General features: G+C 39.7%; 2 protein-coding genes across 3 annotated transcripts; one reads left to right on the top strand and one right to left on the bottom strand.

Annotated features, from left to right (window-relative positions):
• Positions 1–2,814: 2,814 nt before the first annotated feature.
• Positions 2,815–10,233, top strand: LOC148320050 (galactosylgalactosylxylosylprotein 3-beta-glucuronosyltransferase 1-like). Of its 2 annotated transcripts, none has more exons than XM_088279868.1 (7): positions 2,815–2,996; positions 4,893–5,030; positions 5,676–6,154; positions 6,255–6,548; positions 7,147–7,252; positions 7,350–7,456; positions 9,104–10,233. In XM_088279868.1, exons 2-5 carry the CDS (start codon positions 4,919–4,921, stop codon positions 7,231–7,233), a joined length of 972 nt encoding a protein of 323 aa, XP_088135994.1. In that variant the 5' UTR covers positions 2,815–2,996; positions 4,893–4,918; the 3' UTR covers positions 7,234–7,252; positions 7,350–7,456; positions 9,104–10,233. The 2 variants fall into 2 exon arrangements, with proteins under 2 accessions (XP_088135994.1, XP_088135995.1); XM_088279869.1 differs by having other exon boundaries at positions 7,324–7,456.
• Positions 9,650–19,341, bottom strand: LOC148320049 (beta-galactosidase-1-like protein 2). The gene is made up of 19 exons (XM_088279867.1): positions 19,235–19,341; positions 18,744–18,929; positions 18,603–18,671; positions 18,043–18,138; positions 17,657–17,765; positions 17,488–17,580; positions 16,340–16,421; positions 16,202–16,266; positions 16,033–16,117; positions 15,386–15,523; positions 15,138–15,218; positions 14,954–15,063; positions 14,721–14,867; positions 13,453–13,524; positions 12,154–12,232; positions 11,989–12,076; positions 11,805–11,916; positions 11,617–11,733; positions 9,650–11,472 (listed from the first exon to the last, which is right to left on the bottom strand). Exons 1-19 carry the CDS (start codon positions 19,324–19,326, stop codon positions 11,386–11,388), a joined length of 1,908 nt encoding a protein of 635 aa, XP_088135993.1. The 5' UTR covers positions 19,327–19,341; the 3' UTR covers positions 9,650–11,385.
• Positions 19,342–19,429: the final 88 nt, after the last annotated feature.

The raw sequence follows: 19,429 nt of genomic DNA, 5'->3' as shown, positions 1-19,429 counted from the left end.
ACAACGTGGATCCCGCTTCCCAACTGTGGCAGGGGTCGAAGAGGTCGGGTGCCGGGTAGGCAGGGTGGTGGAAAAAGGGAGGGGCCTTGGCGGTCCGATCCCCACTCTTGGGATTTGGAATGTCACCTCTCTGGCAGGTAAGGAGCTCAAGATATTTTTTCCTGTACAATTTACATGCAGCGGTTGCTTACTTTACATCTAATCCCATTCAATTTCACCCAAAAAAAAAAAAGAAATACCTGAGAGAAGGCATTATTAAACAGTCAAAGCCTCGTTATAAGACAGAAAAATGCACTGAATTTGTATGCTTATTTTATTCAAAGATTGTGTTTCATGTAATATCCATCCACCATCAGAGAATCTGGACGAAACCCACACAGGCACACGCAAACACCAAATAGGAAGACCTCTGCACTGTGAGGCCATCGTGCTAACCAGTCGCCCACAGTGCCACCCTTCATGTAATATATTTTGCAGTATTAATAGCAATGTTTTGTTGTGAAATACCTGCATAATTAAATTCTTTGACAAACGTCTTAAATGAGTATCACCGGTAAATATAGACGAACTCTGACACAATTTCAAACAAATATTTTCAACTGTAAAATTTACTGTTAAAACTAAGCCACCTAAGCAAAAATGACTGGGAATAACAAAAAAAGTAGAAGATTGAAGACTAATAGAAAGTTTTAAACCATTTTCCAATAATTTTCTCAAAATTACATCCTTTGGTTTTTTTTTTGTTTTTTTTTGTTTTTTTTGTTTTATTACTGACATTTTGTTCAAACAGTAGTTTTTTTTCAGGATCTGCTGAAATTGTGTCTCTTAACAAACAGTCAACTCTAACCCTGACATCAAGCAAATAGACAGAGAGAAAGACTGTAGACTGTTTTCATGGCCTTTTTTCTGTTGGCTATTGCCTCATTTAGTTCATATCGGCATTGATAAATTTTCCAGTCACATTTGATGTGTTAAAATGAGGGCTAAAAAGTGGAGAGTGTATCAAGAAACTTTGGATGCATTTTAATAAAAAATTACGATGCCTACAAAATTCAAATATCCTTCACTGCTTAACTGTGTTTGAAGACAACCAGACAGAAATCCAAGACTGTTTCATCTAAGTGGCAAAGACTAGAGCCATTGCTCCGCCGCAGAGAGAGGAGACAGATGAGGTGGCTCCGGCAGTTGGTTAGGATGTAAAGATAAAGATAAAGATGTCCTTTATTAGTCCCACAATGGGGAAATTTGAATGTCTCTTATAGTGAGGTGTTGAATAAACTCAGGATGCATTAGAGAAAGTTACACTCTCTGCTTCTCATTAAGACCATGAAGTTACTAAATGAGATAAAAAAAAAAGAATGTGCACAGAGATTTTTGGGGGTATTTTTTATCTATAGAGTTGAGAAAAAAATATTTTCACAAATTGTGGACTAAAGTACATTCCAGACACCCTTTTTAAATCTGCGTGCAGAGAGTCATGATCTGTCTTTTGTAGATTTGGTTTTGGTTTGATTTTGGTTTCACCATGCTTTCTTTTGTTTATTTTTGTCTGTCTGTCTCGTTAGATTATTGTCCACGTGCTTGTCATTCGCTGTCTTGTATCTCCCAATCAGCTCCCTCAGCCACTCGTGTCTTGTCCAGGCGACAAGCAGAGTACGTTTACCACCTCTGCTGCTATGCTCCACCCTCATGACAAAGGGTAAAGAAAAAAAATAACGAGAGCGTTAAAGTTGCCTTGTTTCTAATTGTTAAACTTCCCACCCGACAGCAGTGCTGTGTGCACGATTTAGCTCATCCACATTATGTAAGATGCGCTGCTGCAGTGTTCTGTCTACCCAGACCGAAAGAAACAGCGTTCTCCACATGATTTATTTACATTTGTAAAAATGCAATCATTGTTGCCTGGTTTTTAATGCATTGGCCAGGAGTGAAAGCTGCACCGTTTTCATGAAAGCCTGCAGCATGTACCACTACCTGTGAAAGACATTGGACACATAATCAATCTAAAGCAGGCCGGCCTTTTCAGCATGAGAGCTACTTATTAAACAAGTAAAAAAAAAAAAATCAACCAGCATTCTTCTGTGGAATTATTTAAATGTAATATTATCAGAATCAGATTTATTGGCAAACTATGTACTGGAGCTATGGCCTTAAGGTGGTCGATGCCTGTCGTGGCAGCAATTTTGTCTTGTGGGACTCTGGACGCAGGTGATGCGGACTGGTTGGCCATGCAGAACATAGCTTTGGCGGTCACCGAGGCCAAGGAAAAAAACTTCTGGCCAGCGTTAAGGAAATTATGGTCCACCATCGAGCGTCTTAGGAGGCGTAAGCAGTGAATCATTACCAGTGTGAACGGTGGAGATGTGTTGTGAATCTGAGTCCAACTCATCATGAAGCTTGAGAATATTCACAGGCATCAACTGCATTGCTAATTACCAAAATGACGATTAATACATAATATGCACAAATGAGAAAACCAAAATCCTCTTTTCTTTTTTCTTGTGGGCTTCTTGAGACATATTTCTACACTGGTCTCAATCTTTAATGTTCTTTCATTTTCTTTGGGAAAACGTCATCCAAATAAATAGAAACTTTGTTATTGTCAGTCTTGTGTAAGGACCGTTAATATTTACGCCTCCATAAGCAATTGCTTTTCTGGTGCTGCCTCCACCCAGTTCTCATCTCATTAGCTTTGACAATCCCAACTTTTGTTTATGCAATGACAGGCGTCATTCTTCCAAAGAGATGACCTCCTCTGTGTGTGGAGGGACTGAAAGTGTGGCTTCAATGGGACACAACGATTGGTTGGCACCCACTGGATGATGTGAATGTGAAACCAGCTCGTTTTTACTTCCAATTGTGCACCCAACACGATAGACTTTCAAAGCAGGCGGATCTGATGCCGTCTTCATCTGCTAATCAAGACTTGGAACCTTCATCAGCATCTTAATCATTAATACGGCGCATCAAAATTAGGTGGTCCGTCATTCTTTTCTGTGAGTATGCATATTGTATTACGCTTGATTTTTTTTAACACTTTCCTCATTGAATGATACATTTTCCACGGCCCCCCTTGCTAAATGTCTCATCGCGAGTTGACATCAACGATCACTTGGCTAGTCCAGAGGTTCATGCTGTTGTTCACACTCGTGCATAGAGTTAATTGCGTTTGAATTCAGGTGCTAAACTAATAAAGGAAAAAAAATAAGTGTTGTGCTCACGTTACCTCTGTGTTCACTCTCAAGAACTTGCTTAAGGTTCCCTCACTTTAATTTCAGTTGGAGTCTGTTCAGTTGTGTCTGTAATGGCCTTTGACTTCAGACATATTCTAAATGGTATATTATATTGGTATATATTCATATATTGTTTAGAATTCACTATCATTATTTATTTGTGTTAAATATATGCAATATTATTAGTGCATGTCAGAATCAGAATCAGAATCAGATCAGAAATCCCTTTATTGTCATTGTACTCAAGTGTGCAACGAGATTAGAGAGCTCCCCTCTCCAGTGCAATACAACAATAATTCAGATAAATATATAAATTAGATAAATAAGAGAATATGTGCGTGTGTGTGCGCGTGTGTGTACGTGTGTCTGTGTAACCAAACTCTGATTCCACCTGCAACAGTACTATTTGTTAGTGACTCTGAAATGTCACTGAAACAAGAGTTGGACTGTAAACCTTGCTGTGTTTCTAAACGTTGGTGAAAATAAAATCACAAATTATCAGTGATGCAACTAAAATATTGATGGAGATCAACATATTTAATTAGACGATGATGATCAAGACAATCCTTCACGTATAAGAAGCAATTGAAATTAGAGATAATTAAAAGGACAATTAAATGCAAATTACGAAAAAAATGCAAGCAAAAATAAATTCAAGCATGGATGAAAAAAACTAAGCAACCAATCAAAAATGTAGTTTGAAAAAACTCATTTGAAAATATAAGGTTCAACCTGAAGAGAAATAACAGAAGAAACAGTCATTTGCGGTAAAACAATCACAAACAAAACACTGTTCAACCATTCCAACCACGCAAGTGAAAAAGATAAACATTTCTACCGATATGATGCGTTCACCAACGGTGCAACCAAACGTTTTCGGAGGCGACCGTTTCGAGACGTTTGTGGGAAACAAATTTGAGTTGTTTGATGAAAGAAAGACTCCTTTCAGCACGAGACCATTTATCTTGTTTACAAGATCACAGCAGAAGCCGGCATTTGGGTGTTGTTTTTATCAGGGTACAGATCTGGCACATGGCTTGATCAAAATGTCTTTAAAAATAATTTATTCTAAATGTCTATATAATTTGTCCTTCAACTGCAGCTTATGACTTGAAAGAACTTAGCAGAACTGTGCAGACCCAGTTTAGTAGACCCTGATGTGTAATGCGTTAATAACATTTTGTCTTAGACTGCGGTTGATCTTTTGAATTTAGGACTCGTTACGCCATGACGATCAGCATCTTGTATAACAAGGTTATTAACCAACAGATGAGATGACTGGAGAGGACAAACGTAATTGTGTGGTTGGAGTTTATTCATTTGGAGTCCGGGTTTGCCTGAAGACTAGTCACGCAGGAAAATTGTCAGTTTCCTTCCCAGAGATGCTTTGCCAGGCGTTCAATGAGGCCGCAGTCAGTTGCTTGGGTATCGGCGCCTTCAGTTTCATCTTCTTTAATTGCTCAGTTGACTAGAAATCAAGTAACTGGCTGAAGAGTATTTAATTCAATTAATTCTTTAGTTGATTTTCATGTAATGTGTAATGTTCATGAATAGCTGATGGAATGGGCTCACTGGAGTTTTTTGATCATCTTGTCATTTGAAAAGTATATCTCACAGGAATTTGTTTATGCGTGACATTTTTTGTCAAACACTCAACAGGGAGTGACTGAAGTCGCGAGCTGGAGATGCCAAAAAGCCGAAGCATTGTTGCCATTTCATTGATCCTATTGCCTTTGATCTTGCTCATCTATGTTTGGCACAACAGCACCATTCCCCCTCTTCTTACAAGACTGAATGGTAAGAAAGTAAGAATTGCATCGAATCATACCTAAACGATAATCAAATGGACTCTATGGGAAGACAATAATAACATTTATTCATTAAGAAATATTGATTAACGGAAAATAGTTTTACTTTTATATTTTGTACACACTAGGGTGTAGAGTCCACAAAATGGCTACATATTGTGCAGAGCGGGCTTCGTACCTGATGTGCTTTTCAGATTTTTTATGGGTTTAATATTAGTGTAATGCAGTGCTTCTCAAATAGTGGGGGGGGGGGGCGTGTGACCCTATGGGTCATGCTTTTTTTCCGCCGTACTACAATAAAGTGTAATTGCACATCCACGCCAGTAGTTGGCAGTGGCGCTTACCTTGCCCAATTTGCGCAGAAAGTATTAACTCTACAGTGTAGGTTTGTTTTGGAACGAAAATGCTATTATTTAGGAGAGTGGGTGGTGGTGGGGCGCAAATTGTTTTCTTCAAGTTATGGCAGAAAATAATTGAGAAGCACTGGGATAATGCGATTGAGACATATAGCATTTTGACATGCGTCAACGTCAAGTTTTTTCTTTTTTTCATCTGTTGCGGCCGTGGACCGGTACTGGGCCGCAGACAAGTGCATTGAGACCACTGATTTATAGGACACATTTTTCTAACACAGGACGCAGAGGCAGTACTTTTGCCGTCAAAGAGTCCCGTTCACAGAAGATACTCAAGGAGGTGCGCTCGGAGAGCGTCTTTGTGCACCCACGACCTTATTATGACATCCTGCCAATCATCCATGTCATCACCCCTACCTACCGGCGGCCCATGCAAAAGGCTGACCTCACTCGTCTAGCGAACACTTTGCTTCATCTGGACAACCTGCACTGGATCGTGGTGGAGGACTCGCAAAAGAGGACAACCCTGGTTAGTCATCTCCTCCATGAGATGGCGCTCAACTACACACACCTCAACGTGCAGACGCCGCGGAACTTCATGACGCACGGGCGACCCGATCCAAAACCCCCCAGGGGGACCTTACAAAGAAATCTGGCCTTGCGGTGGCTGCGGGAGACTTCCAGTGGACACAAAACCCAGCCGGGCATCGTCTACTTTGCGGATGATGACAACACTTACAGCCTGAAAGTGTTTGAGGAGGTGAGGCTTGATGTCCTTTCATCCTAGCAAAGCTGCATTAAATATTTGAATGTGAAATATATTACAACTGAGTAAGAGAAAGTCTGTCTCCAACCACCAGATGCGATCGACTAAAAAGGTGTCGGTGTGGCCCGTTGCATTTGTCGGGGGCCTTCGATACGAGTCCCCCAAAGTAAACAGCGTGGGAAAAGTGTACGGCTGGAAGGTTGTGTACGACCCACATCGTCCTTTTGCCATTGATATGGCTGGCTTTGCAGTCAATCTGCACCTCATCCTCTCAAAGCCTCAAGCATATTTCAAGCTACATGTGAAGGGAGGTTACCAGGAGAGCAGCTTGTTAACGGAGCTGGTCACCCTCAACGATCTGGAGCCCAAAGCAGAAAACTGCACTAAGGTAATACAAGGAGGTGGAATTCATGCTCAAAAGATTTCGCAACAGTTATGCACTGGAAGTCACACCAGCTTTGAAATATCGTTTGACCATTGTGAGTTAGGATTTACTGGTACTATACTGTAGGTTTGAAAAGTCTACACACCCCTGTTCCAATCACAGGTTTTTGAGAAAAAAATTTGGTATAATTTTTCCACCATTTATTAAACCAGCTGCATAATATCTAGTAGTTGCCTATGGCTAAGGGGAGGGTAGAGTGGCAAATTGGAAGCCTTGTCCAATGACACCAAGATTGAACTTTTTGGTCACTCAGGGATAGCACAAAACTTTCAGGCTTCTTCAAAAACCACATCACTAGTTTATTTCCTTCATGAAAAGCTTTCTTCCTTTTTTTTTTTTTATTTAGTTGTACAGGATGGAAAATATTTGGAAATGATGCATCTTAGTCACACCTTTTTAAATAACCCCACCCCCCTAAAAAAAATCCACTATTTGTCTTCTTTGATATATTTTCTATGGCAGGCTTCTAATTACTGTGAGGAAAGTATCCTCTGGCATAATATTTTTTTTTCTATTTATCAACTTTATTTTTTTTCTGCAGGTATTAGTGTGGCACACCCGTACAGAAAAGCCTTTACTAATAAACGAGGGAAAGAAAGGATTTACAGACTCAAATGTCGAGATATGACATCCACTACCCGAAACAGGTAATTAGTAAAGTTTGCCATCTATTATATGCACTGCATCTAATGATGATAAAAAAATATATTTTTCCCAGGTTAAAAGACTGTATTCCATTTATAGGCAATCTAAAGGTTCGTTTTCAACTCCAAACCAATAGGATGCTACTTAAGTTGGTGCTCGTGGCCAGTGTGAACTCCTTGTGCATTTCCCTGCGGATGATAAAAATGGTAAGTCAAGGGTTATTATTTAGAAAGCCTTTAAAATTTGGTATCTCTCCACTTATAGAAATAAAATGGAGCAAGTATGGACATGCAAAACAAAAAAATCAATACTGGCTTTTAGTAACAACTGGATTTAAAAATTATTTTATTTCTGGATGATGAGGAACAAGCACTTATTCAGCGTGACCTGGTAACAAAAGCTAAGTTTTAGTTTTAGCGGAAGCACTTCTTCATGAGACAATTTATGGACTTCAAACCAATATCGGTGCTCCGAAAACAAAACTCACTTTCAGCCCAGGATGTCTGCAACACAAAGTGGTGTTCGATATGAAAATTAAAGCATCGGTTCTTAAAAAAAAAAAAAACAGAGGCAAACTAAGAGAAAGCATGAACAGTAATTTGGAGAGCAGGAAGAGATGGCCCAGCAAGTACATAAAGAGACCTCTCTGCACGGACGGCCAATCTGCAATAAATAGTTCTCCTTTGTTCTAAAGCAGATGACACAGAGGGATAAAGAGGTCCTTGTTTTTCTGACAGACTGCATTGTGGGGCTTTCTCACTTGTACTGCGCTACGCTACTAAGCGGCTACTGACAATGATTACACATGCGCCCCTGTCCATGCGTATATGACTATATGTGTCATGATCTGTTTTGGTTGCTTTTGGTTTCGTATTTAGTTTCAAGATTTTCTTGAGTTTTGTTTTTCTATCTCATTAAGCTTATTGTTTCCACCTGTGCTTGTTGTCCCTTTCTATGGTGTTAGACAATCAGCTCCCTCCAGTCCTTTGTGTCTCGTCCAGGTGTTCCTTGTGGTCTTGTCGATTTGTTTGTATTTAGTTCCCTGGTTCCTTTCAGGCTTTGTTTGGTCTACTGTCATGTTGATTGTCTGTCTATTGCCTTTTGTCCATGCCACGTTCAAGTCCTTTTCCTAGTGTTAGTTTTGATTTATTTACTTTAATACTTTTTGTTCATCCTAATTCCTTGTTTGTTTTTTTAGTTTTATTTTGGGTCTCAAACACTAGTGATGGGAAAATGGAGCTTTTATGAACCACTGAACCGTTTGAAGCAATCGTTTCAAAATGGTTCAGTGATAATGACATCTGCTGGCAAAAAACTAGAAATGCAATCAAGTTCTATAGAGGCTTTTAGACAGTAAAACACACGGAAACAATAATTGGATACCTAGTTCTTTATCCTAAAAAAATGTTTTTGTGTCTTGTGGCAGTTTTTTAGGAAATTAAAAAAATCAAGCAAATGGCTCATACCTTGTTTAATATCGAGCTAAGAAATGTTGGGACTGTCATTTCATTATTTTTTTTCCACAGTCTCTGGATTTAGACTTTTTCTTTTTAGGGTTTACTAGAGTTCATTTCGAGAATGAAACAGTTATTGCTTCGGACGTCACAGGTCACGTGTTTTTCTCCAGACTGAACGGAGCGTCCGAAGAGAGTTCCGAGGCAATTTTATTTTCGGGTTTGAAATGTGCGCCGGAGTTTAAGTTTCAGAGTACCCATCACTATCAAACACTTTTGCTTAAACCACTCCCTGCCTCATTTCTTGCATTTTGTCCTAAACTTGACGCAATCAGATAATCAGCCAAGTCTGCTGACGCTAGATAATGATCCGAATCATTTGAATCCTGTGTGTTGCAGCCGCGAGTGATAAAACAGGCAGGACACCGGCCCTCGAGGAACAGGATTGAAGACCACTGCGGGAGCAGCACCACTTTATGGCCTGAGAAGTCAGTCCCGGGGAGGAATCTGCTCGTTTGGGACAAAACTAGAGACCAACATTCCAACTATGAGGCACACGTGCTTACCACAATGCCAGTATGCTGCCCCCTAGCTTGTGTTTATAGGTAGTACATCCGAAATACTGTGACAATCCTTTGTTTACTCGTTAAACAATATTATTCATTCATTTTTTTTCAATGAGTAATTCATGCATTATTCACAAAAGGGATGTGTTGTTACACAAGTCTAATGATTATTTCATGGATGACTGACCTGAAAGGGAAGATTTCATAACTCACTGATCTGCTAACATTCAGACTGTGAATATAAATAAAGGGTTTCAGCTCACTCCCTAATTTACAATATCGACTCATTTGCCCATCATAGAAAAATGCAATAGAACATAATATACTACAGTATACCATAAATAACTGGAAAAGATTCCAGTAACTTCTAGAGCACTTTAGTGCATTTAAATGACCTAAACATTTCGAATATTGAATAGCCATGAATTCAGAAAGGTTATCAGGGTTTAGACAACTTTAATGTAAAATGTATGAATTATCTCATCACGGAATACCCAAGATAGTTCAGTCACTTATTTTGCAGGATATGGATACACATTTAACCAACCATATTTAACAATTTAACTGTACTATTTTTAACGAGGTATTCATCATTTATCATGTATTTATTTTGTCCTTTAGTCACATAAATTAAAAATCCTAATCTCAGCGGGATTACATTCTATTCTGGTGCCTCAATTGGAATTCATGGTGGTACTATGTCATCTATTTTGTTTAAAAAATGGCTGTTTTTCTTCTTTTTTTAAAGCATTGCTTCTATCTTGTTTGTGACTCAGGGGGAGAGTTAATTCTTGGGTATGTGCCTGATCAAAGGATCAAGTAAAGACATGTAGAGCACACATGCAATAATTATGAGCTCACAGGTTAAGATGTTATTCAAGTAAGAGTTATAGTGTTAGATTAATTTGTAGTGTTAATGTATAAAGACTTGATACAGTGAACTGCATAATGTGTCTTGGAGAAATATTTTATTCTCCGGTATTTGTAATTCTTTTGAACAATAAATCTGTGAAGGACAAGCTCGTTTCTGAATGCTGTTACAGTGGTTTTGGTCATGATCGTAAAATTCACATGTAAAGTATAAGAGAGGTAGACGGTCTGACTCTCATCTCGTCACTGATACATTAACTGTATAAAACGGTGCTTTGGGGATGCTGAATGTCACATGAGGTGCACGATCAGGGGTGCAATGCAGTCTCCAATTTCCCACATCACGTACGCTGCTGACTACATCCGTAAGGGAGATCATGCAGTTAATGTTGTATAATCACACTGCCTATGCCAATCTTATCTCTTAAACCACTGAGTCAATTTCTGCTTCTGCAATATTAAGCACTTATGCGCTTCCACCACCCTGATTTATTTTAAATTAAATGTAAAATGACATTGTCACTAAGATGCCTTTGTGTTAATGTGCATTTTTGGTTTCAAACTACGGTCATTTTCAAATGGGTCTCTTGATGTACTCAATCAAATAAGACCCAGTAAAAAAGAGTGGGGGTTGAATTTTGAAAGGGAATGAAAGGATCAGGTTGTGACCACAGGTGGCAAATGCATGTCCAGAAAGTGGCCCCCCTGCCGCAGTTTGGCTTTAGACCCAGGTGCTTCTACTCAACTTACTTTCTGGACCTGGATTTGTCACTTCTGTCTGTGACCACCCCACAATGGCACAGCCCTCCAACTTGCAAAGTCGCTGGCCTTTTTTGGATTTTGACTAGTCAATTTTTGGCTGCTATAGGTTATACAGTATGTCCATTTCATTATGACGGATGTTGATTCAAATTTGATCCTTTTGCATTCAACTGAGAGGAGCATCAGAAAAGATGAGAAGACTCAAGAGAAAAACTAGTAAAGAAAAGATACCAGCTGTAAGGAAAATGAACAAATTCAGGGAAATGCATTATTCCCGCCCATTCTGATTTTTTTTTGTGGCAATAAATTCACAAATAACAATAACATTTACCTACTGCAAAAAAAAATATATATATATATATATACATTTGTGTGTGCTCCAATGCCTGTTTTAGAAATAAACATCGTTAAGACAAAATGTACATCAGTTAAATAATAATAATAATTCATACAGCATACAAGACATACAAGAAAGGATGAGAGTCACTGAATGTCAGCTGCCATGCCAAGATCCGCCGTGTCCTCAAAGTTGACCTTGTAGTCACCTTCTTGCTCCTCAAACACAATGATCTAATTATTACAACAAAAGAACTTAACAGATCAACGAGTAAAATCGGACCACCCACAGACCTCAACCGAAATTGATTCAAAGTAAAATTATGATGCATTTTGTACATCATACCTCAAAGTCAGTAACAAATTACTCATACGAACCTGGTTGATTCCCCGATTGAGAAATGGACCAGGGAGGTAAAGAGTCTGCTGGGGTCCAATGGACCAGTAGCGGCCCAAGTTTATCCCGTTGATAAACACAACACCTTTATCCCAACCCTGTGACGCAAACAATAATTATCATCCACAGGCCTGTAAATGCATAAAAGGTGTACAAACATTGAACTTACTGGCAGTTTCACAAATGTATCGCTGGGATAGCCATACACAAAGAGCTGACCCATGAAAAAAGAAGGGAAACTGGGATTCTCCGGGAACGTTTTCCACGGAGCCTGATAGAGACTAAAGCAAAACATCTGATTCAAGCAAACTAGAGCACAAAATGCATAAAATGTTCTATTAAGTTGCACTAACTTGTAAATAAAGTTGTGTTTCATTTCCAGGCTGTATATTGTGAACTCCCGTAGTGGAATATTATTTAATAAAATGTCCCCTACAAGACCTGTCAAAACAAACATTAAAATTGCCGTGTGAATTAAAGTCGACATAACAACATGTTACATATCATTAAGCAATCACCTTTACGTTGTTTGTCAAGATCCCTTCCCCGGTGGACTCGTCCACAGTTCTCCACCAACAAACTTAAAGTCCGCTGACCCTGTTTTGGGTTTTGATTATTTGGTCATACTTGTGTCGTCAAAAAAGAAAACCCCACAATGTTTATTGAACTAACTTTAAACAAAAACTTGAATTAAAATGAAACGAGGGTTTCATTACCAACAATTGTGGTCCTGATTGATATGTAAGGCCAGCAGAGGAGGCCTGAAAGGCATTTTGGTAATGTAAATGTTGGGGCTATGCCCAACGTATTGGTAACCATATTTGTTGAACCACCTAATTAACACAACCTCTCATTAATGAATCATAAACTTGTGATAAAACACAAAATTTTAAATCTGTTTTTTTTTTTGCTGGCAAAAAACCTGGTGGCAAGAATGATGTTTCACAGTTTTTTGAGTTCAAACTATTCTTGCCATTGGGCATTTAATTATCTAGCTCAGGGGTGGGCAAACTTTTTGATTGGTGGGCCACAATGGGTTCTAAAATTTGACAGAGGGGCCGGACCAGGAGCAGATGGATGGAGTGTTTTGGTAACCTCACCTCATCGGAGAAAAAAAAAAAACCAAAACATTTATTTTTAAATGAAAATGAACAAAAGCATTAGAACAAAATATCTGTCGTTGACACACCACAGCATTTAGAAAATAGGATATTTATATTCATATATATTCATTACATTTTTCCGCGGGCCGGATCAAAACATTTAACGGGCCGCATGTGGCCCCCGGGCCGTAGTTTGCCCATTCCTGATCCAGCTACTTAATGTCCACAGTCATTGTGGTTTAATACCAAAGATTTGGACAGTTTTCTTATTTATTTTCTTGAACACTATGGAGAGGAGTAGTTAAATGCAAAAGGATGATAATCTGCTTGTAAAAATTGGTTTGCTCAATGCAAGAAAATTCGGACTCAGCTGCAGGTCATGTTTCCACCAACAGTATAACAAAACACAAAAAGCAGAAAATACCCAAAAATGACCAAACAGTAGATTATTTTGAATAGCCTTTAGCTAAATCCGACTTAACATCTGTGGAAAAAGATGAAATAGGCTCTCTGGACAAAACACCTTTGGCATGATGAGAGAATGCAAAGCAAATGCGAATAAAAATCATCGTGGGTTTTTCTTTAACAACTTTGTCTAATTTTATATACAGTATCATTTATGCTCAAGAGAGTTTAGCAGGGACACCTAATAATCCGTCCCACTGCATAATACAAATAAAATCTATTGGTCACCGGTTTATTCGAATCTCATACCTTGCCATCCGGAACAGCCAATTCCAAATGCTGGCGTTTGAAAAGCCCAATGTAACTTTTGTTGATAAAAACCTATGAAAGAAACAAAAAACGCTAATTTGATCAATTTAAAAAAATGGGTCAAGGGTCACAAAATATGACAATCTTTTTGTGAACACCATGTACACTATGTGCATGAATAAACCCATGGGGCGGAAAATGGAATACGTTGGAAATTCACCTCTAAATCTAGTACATAACTCACAACCATATCACGACGATAACTGACATTGTGGAAAACGTGCTTTTTAAAAATACTCTCAAATATTGTTTTTTAAACTGTTTAATTCTATTTGAAGATGAATTGGTCCTTGTAGTTGAAGGTAAAAGAAAACAGATATTATTTTCCAATGAATAGCTGACCCACAGAGCTTCTTTGTACAGCTCTCTCCAGCCATTTGAGAGATTTTTAGAAGACACATTAAACACTTTGTTTGTCTGCGGCACGTCGGACGTTGCCATTACGTCTACCAGAGAATTTGAAGAAAACCAGATTTCACAGGGAACACCCACATTTTAGGGTTGCACCACCCAAAGTGAGTAGAATAAAGGTGCGTAAATGACAGACAGGAGAGGACAGGAGAATGTGCCAAGCTAGAAAAGTGCACAACTGTGCGCCTCTTCCCTCTAAATTCTGGCCATGAACATGCCAGAAACTGCCACTGGTTCACGACAGCAGAAATCAATGCTGGCTGCACACGATACTTCTGCCATATTCCACCACACCAAGGGTAGAGAACTCCGCTTCCTTGAGAGCTGTATCCTGCCTGCTTTAGATCAAACGATACACATAACAACATGCTCTGTTGAAGCCTGAAACAATCCTGATCATTTGAATCAAGTCTGTTGGGGTCGGGCAGTGCTTGTCAATTTTTTTCTGTTAAGCCCACCCAAGCAAGTAGAATACAATTCGCGCCCCCCAAGCCACTCTCCGCCGCAACTATAATTAATAGCATCAAACAAACCTACACCGTAGAGTTAATACTCGCTGTGCACAATGGGCAACGAGAGCGCCACTGCCACCTACTAGATTGGATGTGTAATTACACCCCACTATTTGAGAAGCACTAGGGTAGGGAGAGCTCAAAAACGGGCAGGATATGAAACCAGAGTTCCCTACCCGTGCACTACACTATCAGTGACCACCACTTCAAAGTACAACCACAATACCAACGCGTTAAATAAAACCAATAGATTAAGCCCACATGGAAAGTAAAGTTACAACTCACAAGGGCACGATCTTTAACATTGTCTCCTGACGTCAACAAGCCGCCACTGGTAATTGTTGTCTCATACAGTGTGTATCCATGGGACTGTCCATTCCCGTTGTTCAGTGGTAGTTTCTCCATGTTCACCGGCGTGTCTGACTTAAATGGCTGCGGAGGTAACAATCAAGGCTTGACAGAAAAGCAACTGTCTGCTTCTCAAATGTTAACAGGCAATCTTACGTTTAAAGACATACTCCCTCAGTAAAGCTCAAAGCATCCCATAAGGACAAGTGCTGGTACATGACGGCTGGTTCATACGCATCCTTATGTTGAAGCACTGGCAGGTCGGGAAACCCTTCCCCTCCTAGAGTGAGAATCAAGTCACTATATGGTGCTCCAATCAAATCTGCATTTTTGTGTGTTTATTGTTCAGCTTACTGTTGAATTGAGAGAACAGATCTCTGAGGAGATGGTACTTCTGAGTGTACTCTCCAGCTTCTGACAAGGGAGCGTCAAAATCTGCATAAAATCTAAAATTATGCACTGTTTCTGCTTGGTTGTTTAAAGTATTATTAATTTAGGATCCAGACTCATTCAGAGACCTGAGTAATGTCATAATCACATTCACAGCCATTTGCATAAACGAGAACTTCAGTTTCGACTGTGTATGGCACCGAGGCACCTACCGTAGCTGGGCACCAATGCTTTGTAGGAAGGTTCAGCCAGCCCACCGCTAATGAAACCAAAACTGGAGCCTCCATGGAACATGTACAGGTTTACAGACATCCCACGCTTCAAAATCTCTCTAACAGTGGACACCATATCTGAGAAGGAATTAGAAATATCAACAGCAATCACTGCCATCTTATAAGATATTCAAGGATTCGAATTCAATTGTAATGACCACTTCCTTAATAGACTTCCACCTGTTTAGTCTGCAGCACATTCAAAATTGCCTGACCTAGATTTAAACATTTGCATTCAAATTTACATAGCACAAATGTGCCATTGTATTGTCAGATGAGGAAGAAAGTAAGCAAAATTGTACCAGTGTATCTAGAAATACTGTAGTTAGACCTAAGGCATTATAATTAAAGGGGAAGTCAACTGCAAAATTTTATTTATAAGAATATATTCTATGCAGCCCCACTAATAAAAACACGGCATTCTGATTAATATTGCGTTCGTGGATTAGGAGTAAAGCACTGACATCTACCCGTTTTTGTACATCTCAGAGGTGGCAATTTTGTCATGTGCTGTCGACTAAAAATGACACTGGTGCTTTAGAAAAATGATTAGAAAAAAGAAGATCCAATAATTTGACACAATCTACCCTCTGGGGGGAGCACGTGGTGGAGGTCACCCCACACGTCATACCAGCCGGTCCAGTAATCCATAACCATGGTTGGTCTGTTTGGCTGACAATCAAAAAAAGAAGCCATAGTGTGTCATTGGATATCCTTTGGAAACAGAGCAGGTAATGATGCAGCAATGACACCTACCTGGATAATGTTCAGATCCTGAATGGCTCTCTGATTTAGTTTCTGCAGCTTCAAGGATCTCATGACTACAAGACAGTAGAAGTTAAGCGTATATGAGTCTATGTGCGAGACTGTGTGTGTTGATGATAAATACTTTACCTCCATCTACACCCCCTAACTTTAATGTGTTGTGGTTGTCTGACGTGAGCAGGAGCTCACTGATTCCTCTGGACTGCAAAGCCTTTCAAAAAAGTCACCACAGGTGTTAGGACCTGACCACCAAACTTTGATGGGAGTGTTTGACAGATAAAATAAATTTATGAAACACTGCAATGCGGGACCATGACATAATTAATTAAACACAGAAATTATTATATAATTTTTTTTTTTACATATAATAATTGACAATTTAAATAATTCATGAAACATTGATGTAATTATTCAATGGTGCAGTTATTTAATAATATGATTAATTTAATTCCATGTTTAATGAATGAATGAAATAATTAATTAATTAAAGCCAATTTTAATAAAATATTTCATGATGTGGTTGTTGACTCTCGAAATTGCCCCTAGGTATGGGTGTGAGTGTGGATGGTTGTTTGTCTTTGTGTGCCCTGCGATTGGCTGGCAACCAGTTCAGGGTGTACCCCGCCTACTGCCCGAAGACAGCTGGGATAGGATCCAGCAACCCCCGCGACCCTTGAGAGGTGAAGCGGTACGGCTAATGGATGGATGATGTGTTTGTTTATTTAATTTTGGCACTTTCAGTCCGCCATAGTCATTAGCTTGTGCATTTATATTTAATGTTGTGGCCAGTGAGTGTTTTTGTTGGTATTTAAAGGGGAAGTCAACGCCCAAAAATTCTTCACAATATGTTCTAAGTGGCTTCACTATTCTAAATATTCTCATTAATATTGCATTTGTGCTATATTAATCCAAAATCCAACAGTTTTTAGCCCTCTCACGGGCGGCCATTTTGTCACTTTCGGCGACTGAAAATGACATCACACTTGCTCAGAGCTCAGCTAACGACCAATCACGGCTCACCTGTTAAAGCTTGGCCATGATTGGTCGTTATCTAAACCCTGAGCAACTGTGATGTCACTTTCAGTCAACGGCATGTGACAAAATGGCCGCCATCTAAGATGTACAAATATGGGTGGATTTTACTGCTTAATTCGTATTCAACAAACGCAATATTAATCAGAATGCCACCTTTTTTTGACTAATGGAGTGGCATAAAAACATAGTATTCTTGTTAAGAATTATTTGGAGTTGACTTCCCCTTTAATGTTTCATATTACCTCTTTAATCAAAGTCATGTAAGTATCATCCTTAGCAAAAGATCCATATTCATTCTCAACCTGGACCGCAATGATGGGACCACCTTTCTTGAACTGAAAAAGACAAAAACATTTATTACCACAACATAAACGAGCCTAATCGAGAATCTAACGACGACTGTCAGGCCACCTGCAAGGGAACAACTTTCGGAATAAGTTTGTCAAAAAAAATGTTGACAGCCTCAGTGAATCCAGGGTATGTTGTTCTCACTCTCATGTCGCCATCTTGGAGAAGCCAGCTACAAAGAAACAGAAAAGACGCTTGGTCAACTAAATTGAAATCTACAGGAACAACAAGACCACAGTGAGTCGATCATTCTGGACAAAGCTTCACTCACTGGCTCTGAGTCTTCCCCTGACAATGAGACATGACATTTGCACTCAGCTAGAATTCAAGACAGAATGGGTTTTGTTTCGCATCAAGTGGCTTTTGTGCGCCAGTAGCGTAACAATCCATTTTTATGTACGGATGTCTACATTTCACCACATTAGAACCATATGTCTTCAGCGTCTGACCTTGGCAGTCCCCCTAGGTCCAGCTCAGAGGAGATGTAGGGCCCTGGACGTAAGATCACCCACAAACCCAATTCAGCTGCAAGATTGATATATGCTCTAAAACCATAAAGAAGAGAAGACATTCAGTAAGCAACGTGGAGCCAAAAACAAAGTCTTCTCTCTGACTGATGCTTCATATCACAAAGTTTACTGCCACTCTAGTGTTGCTCGGCAACAACAGGAGCAGGCTGTGGTGTGACATCCTGCTTCACATGTGCCACTGCTGTGTTTTTAATTGCTTTTGGAAGTTGCTGTTGTTGTGGAGATGATGTTGTTGTCAGGTCTGGTGCCCCGACTCTTGCTTCTACCCAATGCACTTGGGCTTTGTTGGCAAGGGAGTGGAACTTGAGAATCCCCATTGTACATATAACCAAAGAGGTGCTATTAAATCACTTGAATTGTCATTTATGGTAAATGCTTGCACTTGGTGCATATGCGCTGACAATTGTCTCATTGTTGCAAGCATTTAAAAGTGACGTGGTTAAGCCCATGCAAGATGTTGTCAGGTCAAGTCGGCTCACTCTAAATCCAGCTGTGTACGAAAGTTGAAGAGCTCTCTCTGTGGCTGATGAAGACTCCAAGGCACGTATCTGCATCGGCACATAAAGCGCCGGTTAACGTGGTTTGGAATTGTGAGAGATATGATTCAAAAACATTCCTACGTGGTGATGGTGTTGATGCCACAGGCTTTCATTTTCATCAGGCGGTCCCTCCAGTAGGCCCTGGGCACACGAAAATAATGGATGGAGCCGCCGAGGATACGGAAGGGCCGACCCTCCAAGGTGAACTGGGATGAGTTGGCACTCAGTCCCACTTTTCTGCTTATTCTCTGTGCCCCTCTTGGCATGCTGAAGAAGAATTGCAATTTGTACTGTGTGTAGTCAGATAATAGTGCATTGTGAATCGACATGACATGCTTGACAGGAAAATGCAGGCTTCCTGCACAACATATTTGAATTGAGATAAATGAATGTTCAAATTACACAGACCTATTTTACCGACAGGATAAGTCTAACATATTCTAAAATACACATTCCTTGCTGCAGTTCTTACAAATACGTTTGCTAATAAATGATAAATTGTTATATAGTTGGTACAATTAACCTTCAAGTGACTCCCAAGAAACACACAAGTTGGTCAGCACACAACTTACCAGAGGTATCTGTATGTGATGAAAACAGCAACTGAAAGGCAAACGAGCGCACATTTTCTTTTGTGCGCATTTCTTATCCTGAGGACAACCATGACGACGCGCGGAACACTCCTTCAATTGAGCTTGAACTGTGTCTATTCTCTGCAAAATGAACACATGATGCTCATAGCTGTGATAGAGCGCCGCCTTGGGGGA

This window comes from Idiotropiscis lumnitzeri, chromosome 17 (assembly GCF_059441095.1).
Source record: "Idiotropiscis lumnitzeri isolate Australia: NSW breed Sydney's pygmy pipehorse chromosome 17, RoL_Ilum_1.0, whole genome shotgun sequence".
In the NCBI taxonomy this organism is placed as follows: domain Eukaryota; kingdom Metazoa; phylum Chordata; class Actinopteri; order Syngnathiformes; family Syngnathidae; genus Idiotropiscis; species Idiotropiscis lumnitzeri.
The sequence above is the reverse complement of the archived record's forward strand: the minus strand, read 5'-3'. Positions and strand labels throughout refer to the sequence as shown.